Raw genomic sequence first — 14,691 nt, 5'->3', positions numbered from 1 at the left:
CATCTTGGATTTTGACGTGGCGACCCAATTTTAAACAGCGTTCTTCCTTGTGCCTAGATACACCCACACACCAGATTAGCAGTTGGTACTTCGCTTATTTTGCGAGATATTTCGCACAAGTTTCAGACATATATATGGTGGCGGCCATCTTGGATTTTGACGTGGCGACCCAATTTGCAATAGCGTTCTTCCTTATGCCTAGATACACCCACACACCAGATTAGAAGTTGGTACTTCGCTTATTTTTCAAGATATTCATCTCACAAGGTTAAGACATACATGGCATCAGACATACATGGCGGCGGCCATCTTGGATTTTGACGTGGCGACCCAATTTTAAACAGCGTTCTTCCTTATGCCTAGATACACCCACACACCAGATTAGAAGTTGGTACTTCGCTTATTTTTCAAGATATTCATCTCACAAGGTTAAGACATACATGGCATCAGACATACATGGCGGCGGCCATCTTGGATTTTGACGTGGGTTGCACCCACACAACAAATTCGAATGCGGTCCTTCGCTTACGCACGTACACACGCAGGCCCGCACGCACGCAAACACGCACGCACACACGCACGGACGGAGGGGAAAGCCATAGTCCCCCTTTCGCTACGCTGTGCGACGGGGGACAAAAATGAGGGGGTCCTTTCCTTCTGTCATTTATCCAAAGCCTCTGCCTCTCATGTACCATAGTCTTCACAGAGTGTTGGTGTCGCTAATGCAGCTTCATTTGAACAAGGGTTATACTGGGTGGTTTGCCATTGCCTTCCTAACAGTAGCCAGGGCAGAAATTTGCAATTTGGCCATGGTGCCGGCCATAGCTCACATACTCTTCATGAAGGAGATCGTGTGGTCTTAAACGTCCACCAACTAATGTCGACAGACAGGACGCCCTGTTTAATATCCATCCAAGGGATGGCACACACATTAATGAATCACCCTACTTGTGAAACACCAGGGTGACAGTTTTAGCTAGGTCAGGATTCAAACCCAGGCTAAACATCTCCAGAACATTCTCGAGAACACTCTGCCAGCACAAAAGTCCCCACCACCCCTCCCCCATTGCCTTCAGGGAGCCATGGATATAAATCATTCAGGGCAGTAATCGAAAACAAAGGAATTTATGGAAAATTGGAAAACTACACCGACCGTAGTGTTGATGCAGAGATAGGTACAGTGCAGTCAGTACACGCAGAGGCCCCGCTGATTTACAATTATATGCGTAAAGTCGAATTGTACATGTAAAGTCGAAACAGCTAACAATAATCACTTTTCTCTATCTTTTTACGCTTCGGCATCTTCATTATTCATCGCGCACGAGAAACAACAAAAGGTTCGTGGTGGAAGATAACCGTCAACAATCACAATCACGATTGGTCAGCTCAACAATCACGATCACGATTGGTCAGCTCAACAATCACGATCACGATTGGTCAGCTCAACAATCACAATCACGATTGGTCAGCTCAACAATCACGATCACGATTGGTCAGCTCAACAATCACAATCACGATTGGTCAGCTCAACAATCACGATCACGATTGGTCAGCTCAACAATCACAATCACGATTGGTCAGCTCAACAATCACGATCACGATTGGTCAGGTCAACAATCACGATCACGATTGGTCAGCTCAACAATCACGATTGGTCAGCTCAACAATCACGATCACGATTGGTCAGCTCAACAATCACGATCACGATTGGTCAGCTCAACAATCACGATCACGATTGGTCAGCTCAACAATCACAATCACGATTGGTCAGCTCAACAATCACAATCACGATTGGTCAGGTCAACAATCACGATCACGATTGGTCAGCTCAACAATCACGATTGGTCGAAAAGAAAATCCGCGGTAACAAAATCAGTACACAAGAGGTTGCCTGCGATTGGTCAAAACCTGCGATATTTAAGGGTTCACTGTACTCGGATACAAAAAGGAAAATAAGGTATTGCTAATTGAAGTTTCAGTACTCTGATTTGCTCTAAATAACACGGAAATCAAGAAAATGACCAAATATCAAGATCTCAAGAATGAAGTTAAAAGATCCTGGAAGCTGAAGAGGGCTAAAATTGTACCAGTGATATTTGGAGTAACGACAATGAAGAAGAACCTAACAGAGACCTTAAAAACCATCCCTGGGAACATTAACACAAACAACGACAGTTGGAGGCTGTACGGGGCTTGGTGACAATCCTGAAAAGAGGCCTCAGAACAAAACAACTTAGCCTATGAATCATGATTCTTCACCGAAACGAAGGTGGACACTTCGAGCCCTGGGAGGATTCCATTCCACCTTCTAAAACCTGAATTATGGACACTAGTGCGTGCCCGTAGGTGCGTGCCTGGAAGGTGCGTGGCCGTACGTGCGTGACCGAACGTGCGTGGGCGTACGTGCAAAAAATCCGTTTCAGCTGCACGACGCCTCGTCACGCGCGTGGCGTCGCGTGTTAGGCGAGCAGCTCGTGCTTCGTCATATTCCATAGCGCGAGCACGACGCGCAGTTTCCTTCCTTCGCTCTCGTAAACGACGAATGGATTGGGGCATTGTGTTTACAATTACTGGAATTATAGAGAGATAACAATAGGCCCCATTCAAAATCCCCAATCTCTCTCTCCAAAACCGACACTGGACACCTGCAGTCGAGGTTGCGTTCTGCCGATGATCTCCCCTGCTCGTTACGTGGCCGCGTGCCGCGGCGCAGAACGCCATTACGCACATGGTCCAAGTTGGTGAAGAAGGGGGGAGGGTAGGGTGGTCCGAAAATGCAAAAAAAATCACTTTTTTATCTGGATTTTGATGCTCTATTGGATTATTGTTAGAAATGGTCGAGATCATTCACCCAAAAAATATTTTGCATCTGAGTCATCTATAAACTCATACACACTCAACATATACACAAAGAATTAAGTTAAGCACCCCTACACAACGATCGCAGTTACGATGAATCGCAAATTAGTTTTAATTAGTTTTAAAACATAGTTTAACGCCAACATAGCGCCAACATAGTTTGCCAACGTGAAATAAATGAATACGCTCTCAAATGTGCCGTCCGAGGCAGAGTCTGTTCGCCACGTTCGGCACACGTGATAGCTCGCTGCTCTCTGATTGGTTGAATCGTTTTTTGGACATAGCTCGGTAACTACTTCTCCGATTAATATGAAACCTTGAAAAGGCACATCCTCAGGTCCCCAGCAATATATCTGGCAAGTTTCAATTAGATCGGACCCGTGGTTGTCGAGAAACAGCGGTCACAGACAAACACACACACACACACACACACACACACAGACACACAGAGATTACTGGAATTATAGATAGATAACAACCAATGACGCACACGCACACACACGCACACACACCTTTAATCCTTTATTAGCATTCCAATGGCTGTGTTACATGAAAAATATTTCAACATATTTGGATATATGCATCTCAGACATAATCTGGATTATCAATGTTGGTCTTTGTCGTTATAGCAATAAATATCAGTACAACAATGTCAGTAGACACAATAGGCAAAATGTGTTGCACACGTGCCAAACCCGCTGATCGATACAATATAAAGGCTTCACTATGACTTCTTAATCGAGAACTTTAAAAACAATATAGAATGAAGAAATAACCTTGCTTGTGAAGGCTGACCTCCGCTTCCGGTTCCTCCGGTGAGGAAGCGTCCTTCAAGCTCTCCACGTCATCAAAGTTAAGTACTTTCCCATTCGTGTCTTTGTCAAATTTCCACTGGTTATTTTACTGTGTATGTGTTACTGTGTGTTTCTTGTTTGGTCTTGGTTTTATAATTCGTGCAAACTTGTGTAATTAGTCGCTTTTTGTTCACACCGCGTGCACGGCCTGGTCCCTCGAGGCTCCCCCCCCCCCCCCCCCCCGCATTGAAGCATTGCTGCATTGAAGGTTCCAAGAGCACAGTGGCCTCCATAATTCTTAAATGGAAGAAGTTTGGAACAACCAGGACTCTTCCTAGAGCTGGCCGCCCGGCCAAACTGAGCAATCAGGGGAGAACGGCCTTGGGAAGAGAGGTGACCAAGAACCCGATGGTCACTCTGGCTGAGCTCCAGAGATCCTGTGTGGAGATGGGAGAAATTTCCAGAAGGACAACCATCACTGCAACACTCCACCGATCTGGGCTTTATGGCAGAGTGGCCAGATGCTCTTGGGAACCTTCAATGCAGCAGAATTTTTTTTGTAGGCTTCCCCAGATCTGTGCCTCGACACAATCCTGTCTGAGCTCTGCAGGCAGTTCCTTCGACCTCATGGCTTGCTTTTTGCTCTGATATGCATTGTCAGCTGTGAGACCTTACATAGACAGGTGTGTGCCTTTCCAAATCATGTCCAATCAATTGAATTTACCACAGGTGGACTCCAATCAAGGTGCAGAAACATCTCAAAGTTGATCAAGAGAAATGGGAGGCACCCGAGCTAAATTTCAATTGTCATAGCAAAGGGTCTGAATACTTATGTCAATGTGATATTTCAGTTTTTTCTTTTTAATAAATTTGCAAAACTTTCTAAAATCCTGTTTTCTCTTTGTCAGTATGGGGTATTGAGTGTAGATTAATGAGAAAAAAATAATTTAAATGATTTCAGCATAAGGCTGCAACATAAAATGTGAAATAAGTGAAGGGGTCTGAATACTTTCTGAATGCACTGTACATATATAATTTCCTTCTCTCGTCGCGGTCGCCGCCCTCGACCACGTGCATGTTGTCTCGCCCCGCCCACGAGCGTGTTGTCTCCACCGATTTGGGCTTTATGGCAGAGTGGCCAGATGCTCTTGGGAACCTTCAATGCAGCAGAAACTTTTTTGTAGGCTTCCCCAGATCTGTGCCTCGACAGAATCCTGTCTCTGAGCTCTGCAGGCAGTTCCTTCGACCTCATGGCTTGGTTTTTGCCCCCTTTATCTCCTCTTCTACCTCTCCAGCCGATACTCACCTTTCCAATTGTAGTTTCCATCATACTCATTCAACCCTTTCTCCTTCTTTCTCAGATCCACACCCACACTTCAGGGACTTTTCCCAGATTGTTTTTCACGGTTTTGTTTATATATTATTTAAATATGTTTAAACTTTCCCCTGCAGTGTTTTATTCAGTAGTATATTACAACATGCTGTTTTTCTTCTTACTTAAAGGACCTTTTTCAATTTTCTCATCAAATCATTCTATTAGAAAAATTAATTCCATCTCTTAGTCATTCCTTTCTACATTCTCGAAACTCACCTAAATTCCACCCCTCCTCTATCGTTTTCAAACGGATCTCTGACTTGAAAATCACAATAAACCCAGTTTGTAATAAATGTTCATTTGTCATTGATAGTCCACTTTCTAAACTCCCCCCTCCCCTTCAAAACTGCCCCCCAACCCCTCCCCTTCTAATCTCCTCCCCTCCCCCACCCTTACCATCTTTCTCCAATTCTCCCCCTCCTCCTCAAAGCTGCCTCTGCCCCACTTCCTCTCCCTTCCACCTCATACCTCCACCTCCTCCAACCTTCTACTTTGCTCTGACCCCCCTCAAACAACAACTCACTGTGCCTCATCCCTCATCCCCTCAACCCACTGTACCTCATCCCTCATCCCACTGTGCCTCATCCCTCATCCCCTCAACCCACTGTGCCTCATCCCTCATCCCCTCAACTCACTGTGCCTCATCCCTCATCCCCTCAACCCACTGTGCCTCATCCCTCCCCCTTCCACAGATCTACTGACGTCCCTGTTCTCCAGCTCCCTTCATTGTAAGTTTTATGTCTGTGCATGATTTCATGTTCATTGTGTTAGCTCTCACACGAGCCTTGATTCTGTATACAAAAATAAAATAAAAATAAAGGCTAGTCTCGACCTGCCAGGTCAAACAGGTAAAGGAATGAATTAAATAAACAGAATGTTGACCGAGGTATGCTAAGCCGCCATGGGAAACAAGGGGAAGTTGACGTTTTAGGCATTAACCTTTCATTGAGGATTAACCAATGTCCTGTCGATTTCATCCTTATAAACTATATGAGTGAAGGGGATTTCATCAAATCCCTATCCTGAAGGGGGAAGCAGTGTTCCAGGTTGAAAAACCCTGTGACCAAATTCCCCGGCGTCTGGTTGTCGGACTTTGAAAAACTGTTGACACAAATATGTTGACACGTGATTGACCTTGGCGAAGCATTATTTCCGAATGAGACTTATCGTGCCTTGTCAACTTTGTACAATTTCTCTTCGAGGTGGCAGTCTGTGTCCTTGAGTTCCTTTGTCCTAGAGGATAGTATATTAAGCCGCCTCCAGGTTGTGGCTGGCTGAGATGTTGGGGTCGGCTGTGGACGCCAACGCCTCCCATGCATGTATTCTTATCCATAATAAACCTCTTGTACACTGTCCGAGTTTAACAAGGTGCTTATTTCCTGGGAAAGGGATTCAAATCCACGATATACTGGAGTTAAGCAAAACTACGATTCCAGTGCCATAATTTAAAAACAACCCCGTCCCCCACTATAACATTATTACTTGTAGTTACAATATACAGAGTTGACTTGTTCAAACGAAATGCGTTGTATTCAACCACATTTTACATAATCCTTACAAACCCACAAATGGGTGGAGGCAGGCTGTTATTTACAATACTCATCATGTGTGGGCGATCGTTTAAGCACATCAAAGACAAGACTGTGAAATGTGAAGGTGGAGCTCATGCGAGTGCAGAAGGATTTTCATGAGATGGAATTGCTGGATAACTTTGAATTAAAATCAGAACAATGTAAATCGCCATTCAATAGCATGGACTATCGCAAAGATTGAAGTATTGCACAGATGAGTTATTTGTACTCTGTGGGATTTTGAAAGTGAACGCACGTCCTGTTCAGAAAGGTCAGGAGGCTTGCCTTCGACAATGCCCAAGACAGGTGATTGTGGTTGCCCAAGACAGATAATCAAATAAAGCGATCTGCTTCATGCCGACTGATTAAGTTTCAAAGCATTATAAAACCACCTTTAGAGGCCATTTTTCCCCGCAAGCGGGGGTTGGCCTTTTTCGGGCACCGTGGTTGTTGTTGTTTTTTGGTCCCCTTTTTGAAGCAATGTTTTACGGCCGGATGCCCTTCCTGACGCCAACCCTTTTTGCCGCCTTTAACGACAAACAGGGAATTACCAGTGAACTGGTACTCAATTAGCCGACCTCGGAAGGATGACAGGCTGAGTCAACCCCCCTGGCGTTAATTCAGCAATCGACCGGGATTCGAACCCAGGATCCTAGGATCCTAAGCCGGCACCCTAGCCGCTAGCCCAACACCAGGGTTACTAAGTTTCAAAGCATTGTTTAAAGGAAATTAAAAAACACAACAACCAGACTCAGTGGTGTAATGGGTGGAATGTCCGCTACAAGTGTGGAAGGCAGGTGGTTGGAAACATACAAAGCAATGCAATTTGATATATGGCAGTGGCAATGGTTTACCCCCTCAGTGACCGGATGCTTGGCGGAAGTAGCGACAATTTTCAGATGTGCCAGCTTCACCACACTTGATCAATTGGCTAGTGAACCAATTTTGGGGGGTTGACGCCTCCTGTCAAATCTTTGATCACACCTTTGGTGACGAGGTCTCGAAGGAAGACCACCTCTCTGCCCACATCATGCTTTAACTGGTACTTCATATATTCCATTTGTTTTTTGTCGTAGTAGTGAAGTCGCATGCTGGGTCGCTCAAAATCGTAGCCAAAACCAGCAAAGTTGACCTCGTCGCAGAAATGAGTGGCAAGAGTAATCGCAATCAGGCCCAGAGTTGGAACGTTCTGTCGTTTTCACAGCAAAGAGGAAAAGAGTGAAGGGAAGAGTTTGTCAACACTTAAAATTCTTACCAGCTCTTACAGTGTGTTATCCAAAAAAGCTGAATACAACAAACAGGCATTTTAAGGCCATTTTCCCTGCAAGAGCAGGGGTTAGCCTTGCGGTCCCCATGACAATCTTCTCCATTTTGCCCTATTTTCTGCATCTCCCCTTGGTAACCCCTTTGCCAACATTTCTTCTTCGACCATCTTTAGCCAAGTCTTTCTCGGTCTTACCCGTCCTCTACTTCCTTCTACATTCATTTCCATCACTCTTCTCAACCAGTCACTTTCATCCTTCCTCAACACATGACCAAACCATTCCAAACTGTTTCTCTTCACAGCATCCATCACAGGCTCTATTCCCATCATCTTTTGCAATTCATCATTTGTCTTCCTCTCTCTCAACGATACTCCACACATCCACCGAACCATTCGCATTTTCACCCTTTCCATCCTTCGTTGCTGCTCTACGTTCATTACCCATGTCTCGCTCCCATGAATCATAACACTTTTCACACATGCAGCATACACCTTTCCCTTCAGCTTCAACGACACTCCCCTCCTCGTCAGCACGCCACTCACTTCCCGAAACTTCTTCCATGCACATCTCACTCGAGCAACCGTTGCCGAGTCTGATCCACCTTCTCCATTCAGCATGTCTCCTAGGTAACAAAATGTTTCACACCTTCCAGCTTCACACCGTCTCCAAGATCCAACTCAGCATTTCCTCCATCTGCGGCTCCCTCTGTGCACACCTTACACTTGAATGTAGCTGCCACACTGGTTAATGACCCTCTCAAACCACTACATTTTTGATGAACCCACTCAGCACACATTGTACATTGAATGGAATTCACTTCGACACCCTTCCGACACACAGCACACGGCCACTTCCCAGTTCTTTCCACCTCACCACATGCTTTACCACTTGCCATCACCTTCATTTTTCCGATATTCACCTTCAGACCTTTTGTCTCCATACATTCCTTCCACTTGTTCATCTTCTCCTTCAGTCCATCCATACTTTCTGCAATCAACACCAGATCATCTGCATACAACAACTCCCACAGTAAACCCTCCTTTAAGTTCCGAGCCAGCACCTCCATCACAGCTACAAATAGTAGTGGACTTAGTACCGACCCCTGATGCACTCCCACCTTCACCTCAAACTTCACTGTTCCCCTCCTTCGTCCTTACAGCTGTGCGCGCTCTTTTGTACATTGCCATCACCACTCTGATCAACCATTCCTCCACTCCTAACTTCCTCAATGCCCATGTCACTACTTCACGTGGAACCCTATCGAATGCTTTCTCCAGATCAACAAACCCAAGAAACAACTTCTTCCTCTTCGCCATATACTTCTCCTGCAACTGCCTCACAATAAAAAGCGTGTCTGTCGTTCCTCTTCCTGGCATAAATCCAAACTGCATTTCGTCAATCTTCACTTTCTTCCTTATCCTCCTCTCCAACACCCTTTCCAAAACCTTCATTCCATGCTCGAATAACTTTATCGCTCGATACGAGCCACAGTATCTCCTGAGAATTAACATCCTGATTATCTCCTGCCGCCATCTTCTCCTGAATTATCTCCTGAATTATAATTATCTCCTGATTATTATCCTGACAAATCTCACACTCTTACGATGTCTCTCCGAAAAGACCGTATGGACAACCCTCCCATCCACTTTCTGAATAATCCTCTCCAAGAAGTTCTGTCACTCAAGCTTTTGGGTCTCACTATCTGCCATGATCTTTCCTGGGAAAACCACATTTCAAATCTGGCCTCCAAAGCCAGTCGCCGACTGGGCATACTCCGTCGTGCGAAGTCCTTCCTTGGCACACCTGAGCTCCTCACCACATATAAGGCTTTCATCCGCAGCTCAATGGAATCTGTTCCGCCATCTGGGCTGGTGCTCCTGCCTCACACCCAGCTCCTCTTCACGCTGTTGAAACCAAAGCGTTCAGAATCATTGGAATCTCCCGCGATGAAGCTACCTCCGAGGGCCTTTCACTTACTCACCACAGGCAGGTTGGTGGTCTTTCTGTCTTCTACCGACTCCTCTCCGGCCTTGCTCCTCCAGCTCTCTCTGGGCTCTGTCCCCCAAATATTCCTACAGGTCGCACAAGATCTGCCTGCAACCGTCTTATGGTTAAACTGCCAAAATCAAGACTCTCTGCTCACCTTCAGTCCTTCACTCCTCTTTTCTCCCACCTCTGGAACAAACTCCCTCACTCTCTTCAATCTCCTCCCTCCAGGTCTTTAAAACAGCTGTTCACCACCATCTCTTATCTTCCCCCATCCAAAACCTTGATCTTTTCTACCCCCGCTAATTTCACCCAAAATCCACTTTTTTGAAATACCAACTTCTTTCCTGGAAGTCCTTGGTGTACTGTGTTAATACTTCTCCCACCCCCCACCCCCCTTCCCACGCGCCTTCCCCAAATCCCTCTCCATCCCACACATTCCCGATGTCCCTGCTCTCAAATGTTGTGTTTATGTGCTTCCCCTTCTCTCCCCATCTTGTCTACCGCTCCCCTTTTTATATACTTTGTTTGTTTGTCTCTGATTTGTTTTTGTGATAATGTTAGCTCTTTCACGAGCCTCGATTCTGTATACAAAAAAATAATAATAATAATAATAAAGAAAAGTCCAGAGGGTCACCTTTCCCCTTGTATAGAGGGATGAGGGTACTCAGTTCCCAATCCACTGGAATGCGGCCTTCTTTCACCACCAGATTGCAGATCTCTGTCATTCTCTTCACACCCCAATTTCCCGCTGCCTTCAACATATCTCCCACAACTCCCGTCGGCCCTGCCGCTTTTCTACTCTTCATTGCTTTTATCGCTTCCTCAACTTCCTTCTCGGTTATCTTCTCTGCCGGTCCGAAAACTGGGTTACTCTCTATGTTGCCATCCCATTCATTCTCTGCATTCAACAGTATTTCCATATATCTCTTCCATCTTCATTTAATTCCATCTGGGTCCACAACGATTTGTCCCACTTCATCCTTCAAGCAACTCACCCCCATCACATCACACCTCTCTTTCGCTATCTGCTTTGCAATCCTGAATACCGCTCTCTGACCCTCTTCCAAATCCAAGCGTTCTCCGGACATTTTCCTACATGCCTCCTGCGCCTTTGCTGCCTCTTTCTTTGCAGCCTTCCTGGCTGCCTTATAACTTTCATTCTCTGCCTTTTCTGCCCCCATACCCTTCGTCTTCTGCCACTCCTTGAAGTTTTTCCTCTTCTCGTCAATCTTCTTTCCAACTTCATCATCCCACCACCATGTTTCCGAGTGCCTCGGTGGTCCTTTTGTCCATCCACATACCTCACCAACGGCTCCCAACAGACTATCTTTCATTGACATCCAACCACTTTCAAGCTCAACCACATCATCCTCTACCATACTCAGCCTCACTTTTAATGCCTCCCTTACTGTCAACTCTTTCAACCTCCACACCTTCATTCTCGGTTGGTACTTCACCCGCTGAGCTCTCCTCGCACCTTTCACACTTATGTCGCAGACAACCAAGTGGTGCTGTGAAACAGCGTCCTCCCCCGGGATCACCTTTGTGTCCCGGAGGTGCTCCCTATCTCGCCTACGCACCAGCAGGTCGTCAACGGTTGTCGTCGACCCACCTGACAAGTATGTAACAAGCTTATTATCCTCTTTCTGGAACTGAGTATTACAAATCAACAAATCAGCTCCATCAGCAAACTCCAAAATCCTTTCACCTTCTCCATTTCTCACACCATATCCGTAACCCCCATGAACTCCATCAAAACCGTCCATACTCCTTCCCACATATCCATTTAGGTCTCCTCCTACCACAACAACTTCCTTATCTTTCACGTTTTCCATCAGCTTCTCCATTGCACACCAGAACTTGTCCTTCGCTTCATCGCTCCGACCAACCTGCGGAGCATATCCCGAGATGACGTTCACCAAGAGCTTTCCAATCATCATTTTCACCATCATCAACCTTTCACTCACTCTCATCACACTCGCCACACTGTCTACAAACTCCTCAGAAAACAGGACACCAACATCATTCATGCCTTCTGGGCACCCTTTCCACACAAACTTGTATTTCTGTCCCTGCCTACCCTTCACCATTCTCACACCGCTTCCCTTCCATCTCGTCTCCTGCACACAACATATGTCCACTCTTCTTCTGACCAATACTTCCACCACTTCTCCTGATCTCCCTGTCATTGTCCCTACATTCCATGTCCCAAACCTCAGAAACCGATCTCCACGTCGGGCATCAGACGTTTGTCGTCATAACTGGAGTGATTTCCACCCTTGCTTCGATCGGGTTCCCCACCTTGAGTTTTGACGAGCGGGAGTGGGGTCCCCCACGGGGTACTTCGGGCTGTACCCTGCCCATATGTAGTTGTAATTGTCATGGTTCTCTTTTTGAGGCAATGTTTTTATGGCCGGATGCCCTTCCTGACGCCAACCCTTTTAGTCGCCTCTTACGACACGCAGGGATACGGTGTACCTATTCTAAACTGGGGTACACACTGGGGCAACAAAAGCTGAATGAGGGAAAAAAAAAAAAAAAACCTATTGCAAACAATCCATGCTGTTGAGTATGAATATGAATGAATGATCGTTTTAAGGCCATTTTCCCCTCTAGAGCGGGGGTTAGCATTGCGGGCCCCGTGACAATCATGGTTCCCTGTTTGAGGCAATGTTTTTATAGCCGGATGCCCTTCCTGACGCCAACCCTTGGTCACGCTCTTACGATGCGCAGGGATACGGTGTACCTATTCTAAATCGGGGTACACACCGTGATCATTCATCCCAGCAAGCTGGTACTCAATTTGCCGACCTCGGAAGGATGACAGGCTGAATCAACCCCCCTGGCGTTAATTCAGCGATCGACCGGGATTCAAACCCAGGATCCTAGGATCCCAAGCCGGCACCCTAACCGCTAAGCCAACACCAGGCTAACCAACACCAGGTTGAGTGATCTGCATATTTTTCTTTATCAACATGGAATATGAATACGGTTAAACTGTCTTTCGAGAGCTGACAAGATAAGCTGGAGCTGTGGTATGCTCACTCTCCACTCATCCAAGAACTGTCATCCTGGTGTTTCACAGGCAGGCTGATTTCTCAAGGTGTGTGCCGTCCCTTGAAGAATGGAGCAACGTTAAATGGGCATCGCCTCTGCTGACATTAGTTGTTGGACGTTAAAGATTCCACGGGGTTCTCCGCGTAGAGTAGTCGAGCTATCACCGGCATCCTGACCAAATTACAAATTCCTGCTCTAACCTACAAGGGGGACTGCATCAGTGATACAGCTGTGCCCCCAGCAAATGACTCATATCCACAGTCATGTGGTGCATATGAAAGAATAGAAGTAGAATAAGGTGTTTATTAATATGGAAAAAATAACATTCTTTGGCATAAACTTTGCTTGAGAGCAAAAACGAAAATACCTCCAAATGCATCAAAGTTGCGCTCCGTGTGTTTAGAACTTTGTCAATGGAGATTCAGCAAAACCAAACGATGTGAGGTTTCCAGAGAGGAGTGTGGGTGCACAAACACGAAAAGTTTGTAGATCAAGGGAGTGGCACGTTAAGGCATCACCGAGAACAACAAGGTCAACACTGTCTTCAAATATCAGAGTTATGGCACTGTGTTGTCGGACAAGGAAGGCGACTTGTACATCAAAGTGTACCACTATAAACCCCCGACCTATAAAATCGAGATGTTTAAGAAGCTGAAAACATGTACTGTATACATCATCACTTGAACATATCCAAAGTTCTGCTTCAGCATGATAATTCCAGGCCAAAGTCCAACATGCGGACTCTGAACATAATGGATTGGGATATCACATTCCAATGTACTCCCCAAATCTTGCACCTTTAGACTGCCTATTTATTTATCCGAATGAAAATTGCAGTTGCTTCGCCACCACCTTGAATGTGACAATGTACATGTAAGGATGTCTGAAATTTGCTAAGAAAGTGTGACAAGGGGTTGTACAGTGCAGACAGGCATGTCTTCGTTCAACAGTGGCAAATATGCATTGATTATAATGGAGACAATGTGGGAAAATAACCAGCTTTTCAGCATGGATATGCTCGTAGTAGGGGGCCGTGCATGGGTAATTTTTTCTTTTCTTTTCATTTCAAATTGATGCAAAAGTTTCGTTTTCTGTACCAATTTGAAGGTAAGGGCCTACAGAACAATTTTGGTTCGAGTGTCAAGCACTCAGATAAAAAAATTGGGCTTCTGGGGACGTGGGGAGCTCCCGACCCCGCACCGTCCTATGCGAAATATCGAAACTGTTATAACTTTTGATTGGATGATCCAATCTGAACCTATGAGGTATGTATGGATTCAGGATCAGGAGTAGCAACTTGTATTTCAAGCATATTGCCCATAGAAGCAATAATTTTGCCGGTATCGGCGCATATCCACAAAAAAAAGACCAAGGGTCATAGGCCCGGTAAGCTGAAACATGTTTTTTTTTTTTTAATAAACTGGACAATTACACTCGGACCCAATGATATAGTGACATTTTTTATTTATCTTTTAACTGTGCTACAATATGGTGGTGAGTAACTGTTTAGACAATTGCTTGAATAACTCCTTGAACAATAGTTTTAATAAGAAAGTGGCGAACAAATCAACCATATATACATGTCAGTATTGGAAATTGTTCTGGTCCAGCTACTTCTCGCATTTGCACTTGCACAGACGTGTGCACTTCAATTTTGCCCTCATGCACTTGCAGAGCGTAGGTACTTGGGCAAATTCTTCACATCCAGATGGAATACATCCTTGGCGAGTGGCAGCGAGGTCCAAATGGGAAGCAGCTTGCCGTCCTCTTCCTTCCACCCA

The 14,691-nt window shown here is 45.6% G+C and overlaps 1 protein-coding gene across 1 annotated transcript in view; it reads right to left on the bottom strand.

The window, feature by feature from the left end:
* Positions 1–3,362: 3,362 nt before the first annotated feature.
* ST3GAL5 (ST3 beta-galactoside alpha-2,3-sialyltransferase 5) overlaps positions 3,363–14,691 on the bottom strand; it is a 1,112,943-nt gene continuing 1,101,614 nt past the window's right edge. Inside the window, exon 8 of the mRNA XM_078772153.1 lies at positions 3,363–7,788. Within this exon, the coding sequence (XP_078628279.1) occupies positions 7,531–7,788 (258 nt within the window). The 3' untranslated portion in view covers positions 3,363–7,530. The remainder of the gene's footprint in view (positions 7,789–14,691) is intronic.

Source organism: Myxine glutinosa, chromosome 2 (genome assembly GCF_964187855.1).
Source record: "Myxine glutinosa chromosome 2, kmMyxGlut1.1, whole genome shotgun sequence".
In the NCBI taxonomy this organism is placed as follows: domain Eukaryota; kingdom Metazoa; phylum Chordata; class Myxini; order Myxiniformes; family Myxinidae; genus Myxine; species Myxine glutinosa.
Note: the sequence above shows the minus strand (reverse complement) of the source record. Positions and strands in the feature narration are given on the sequence as shown.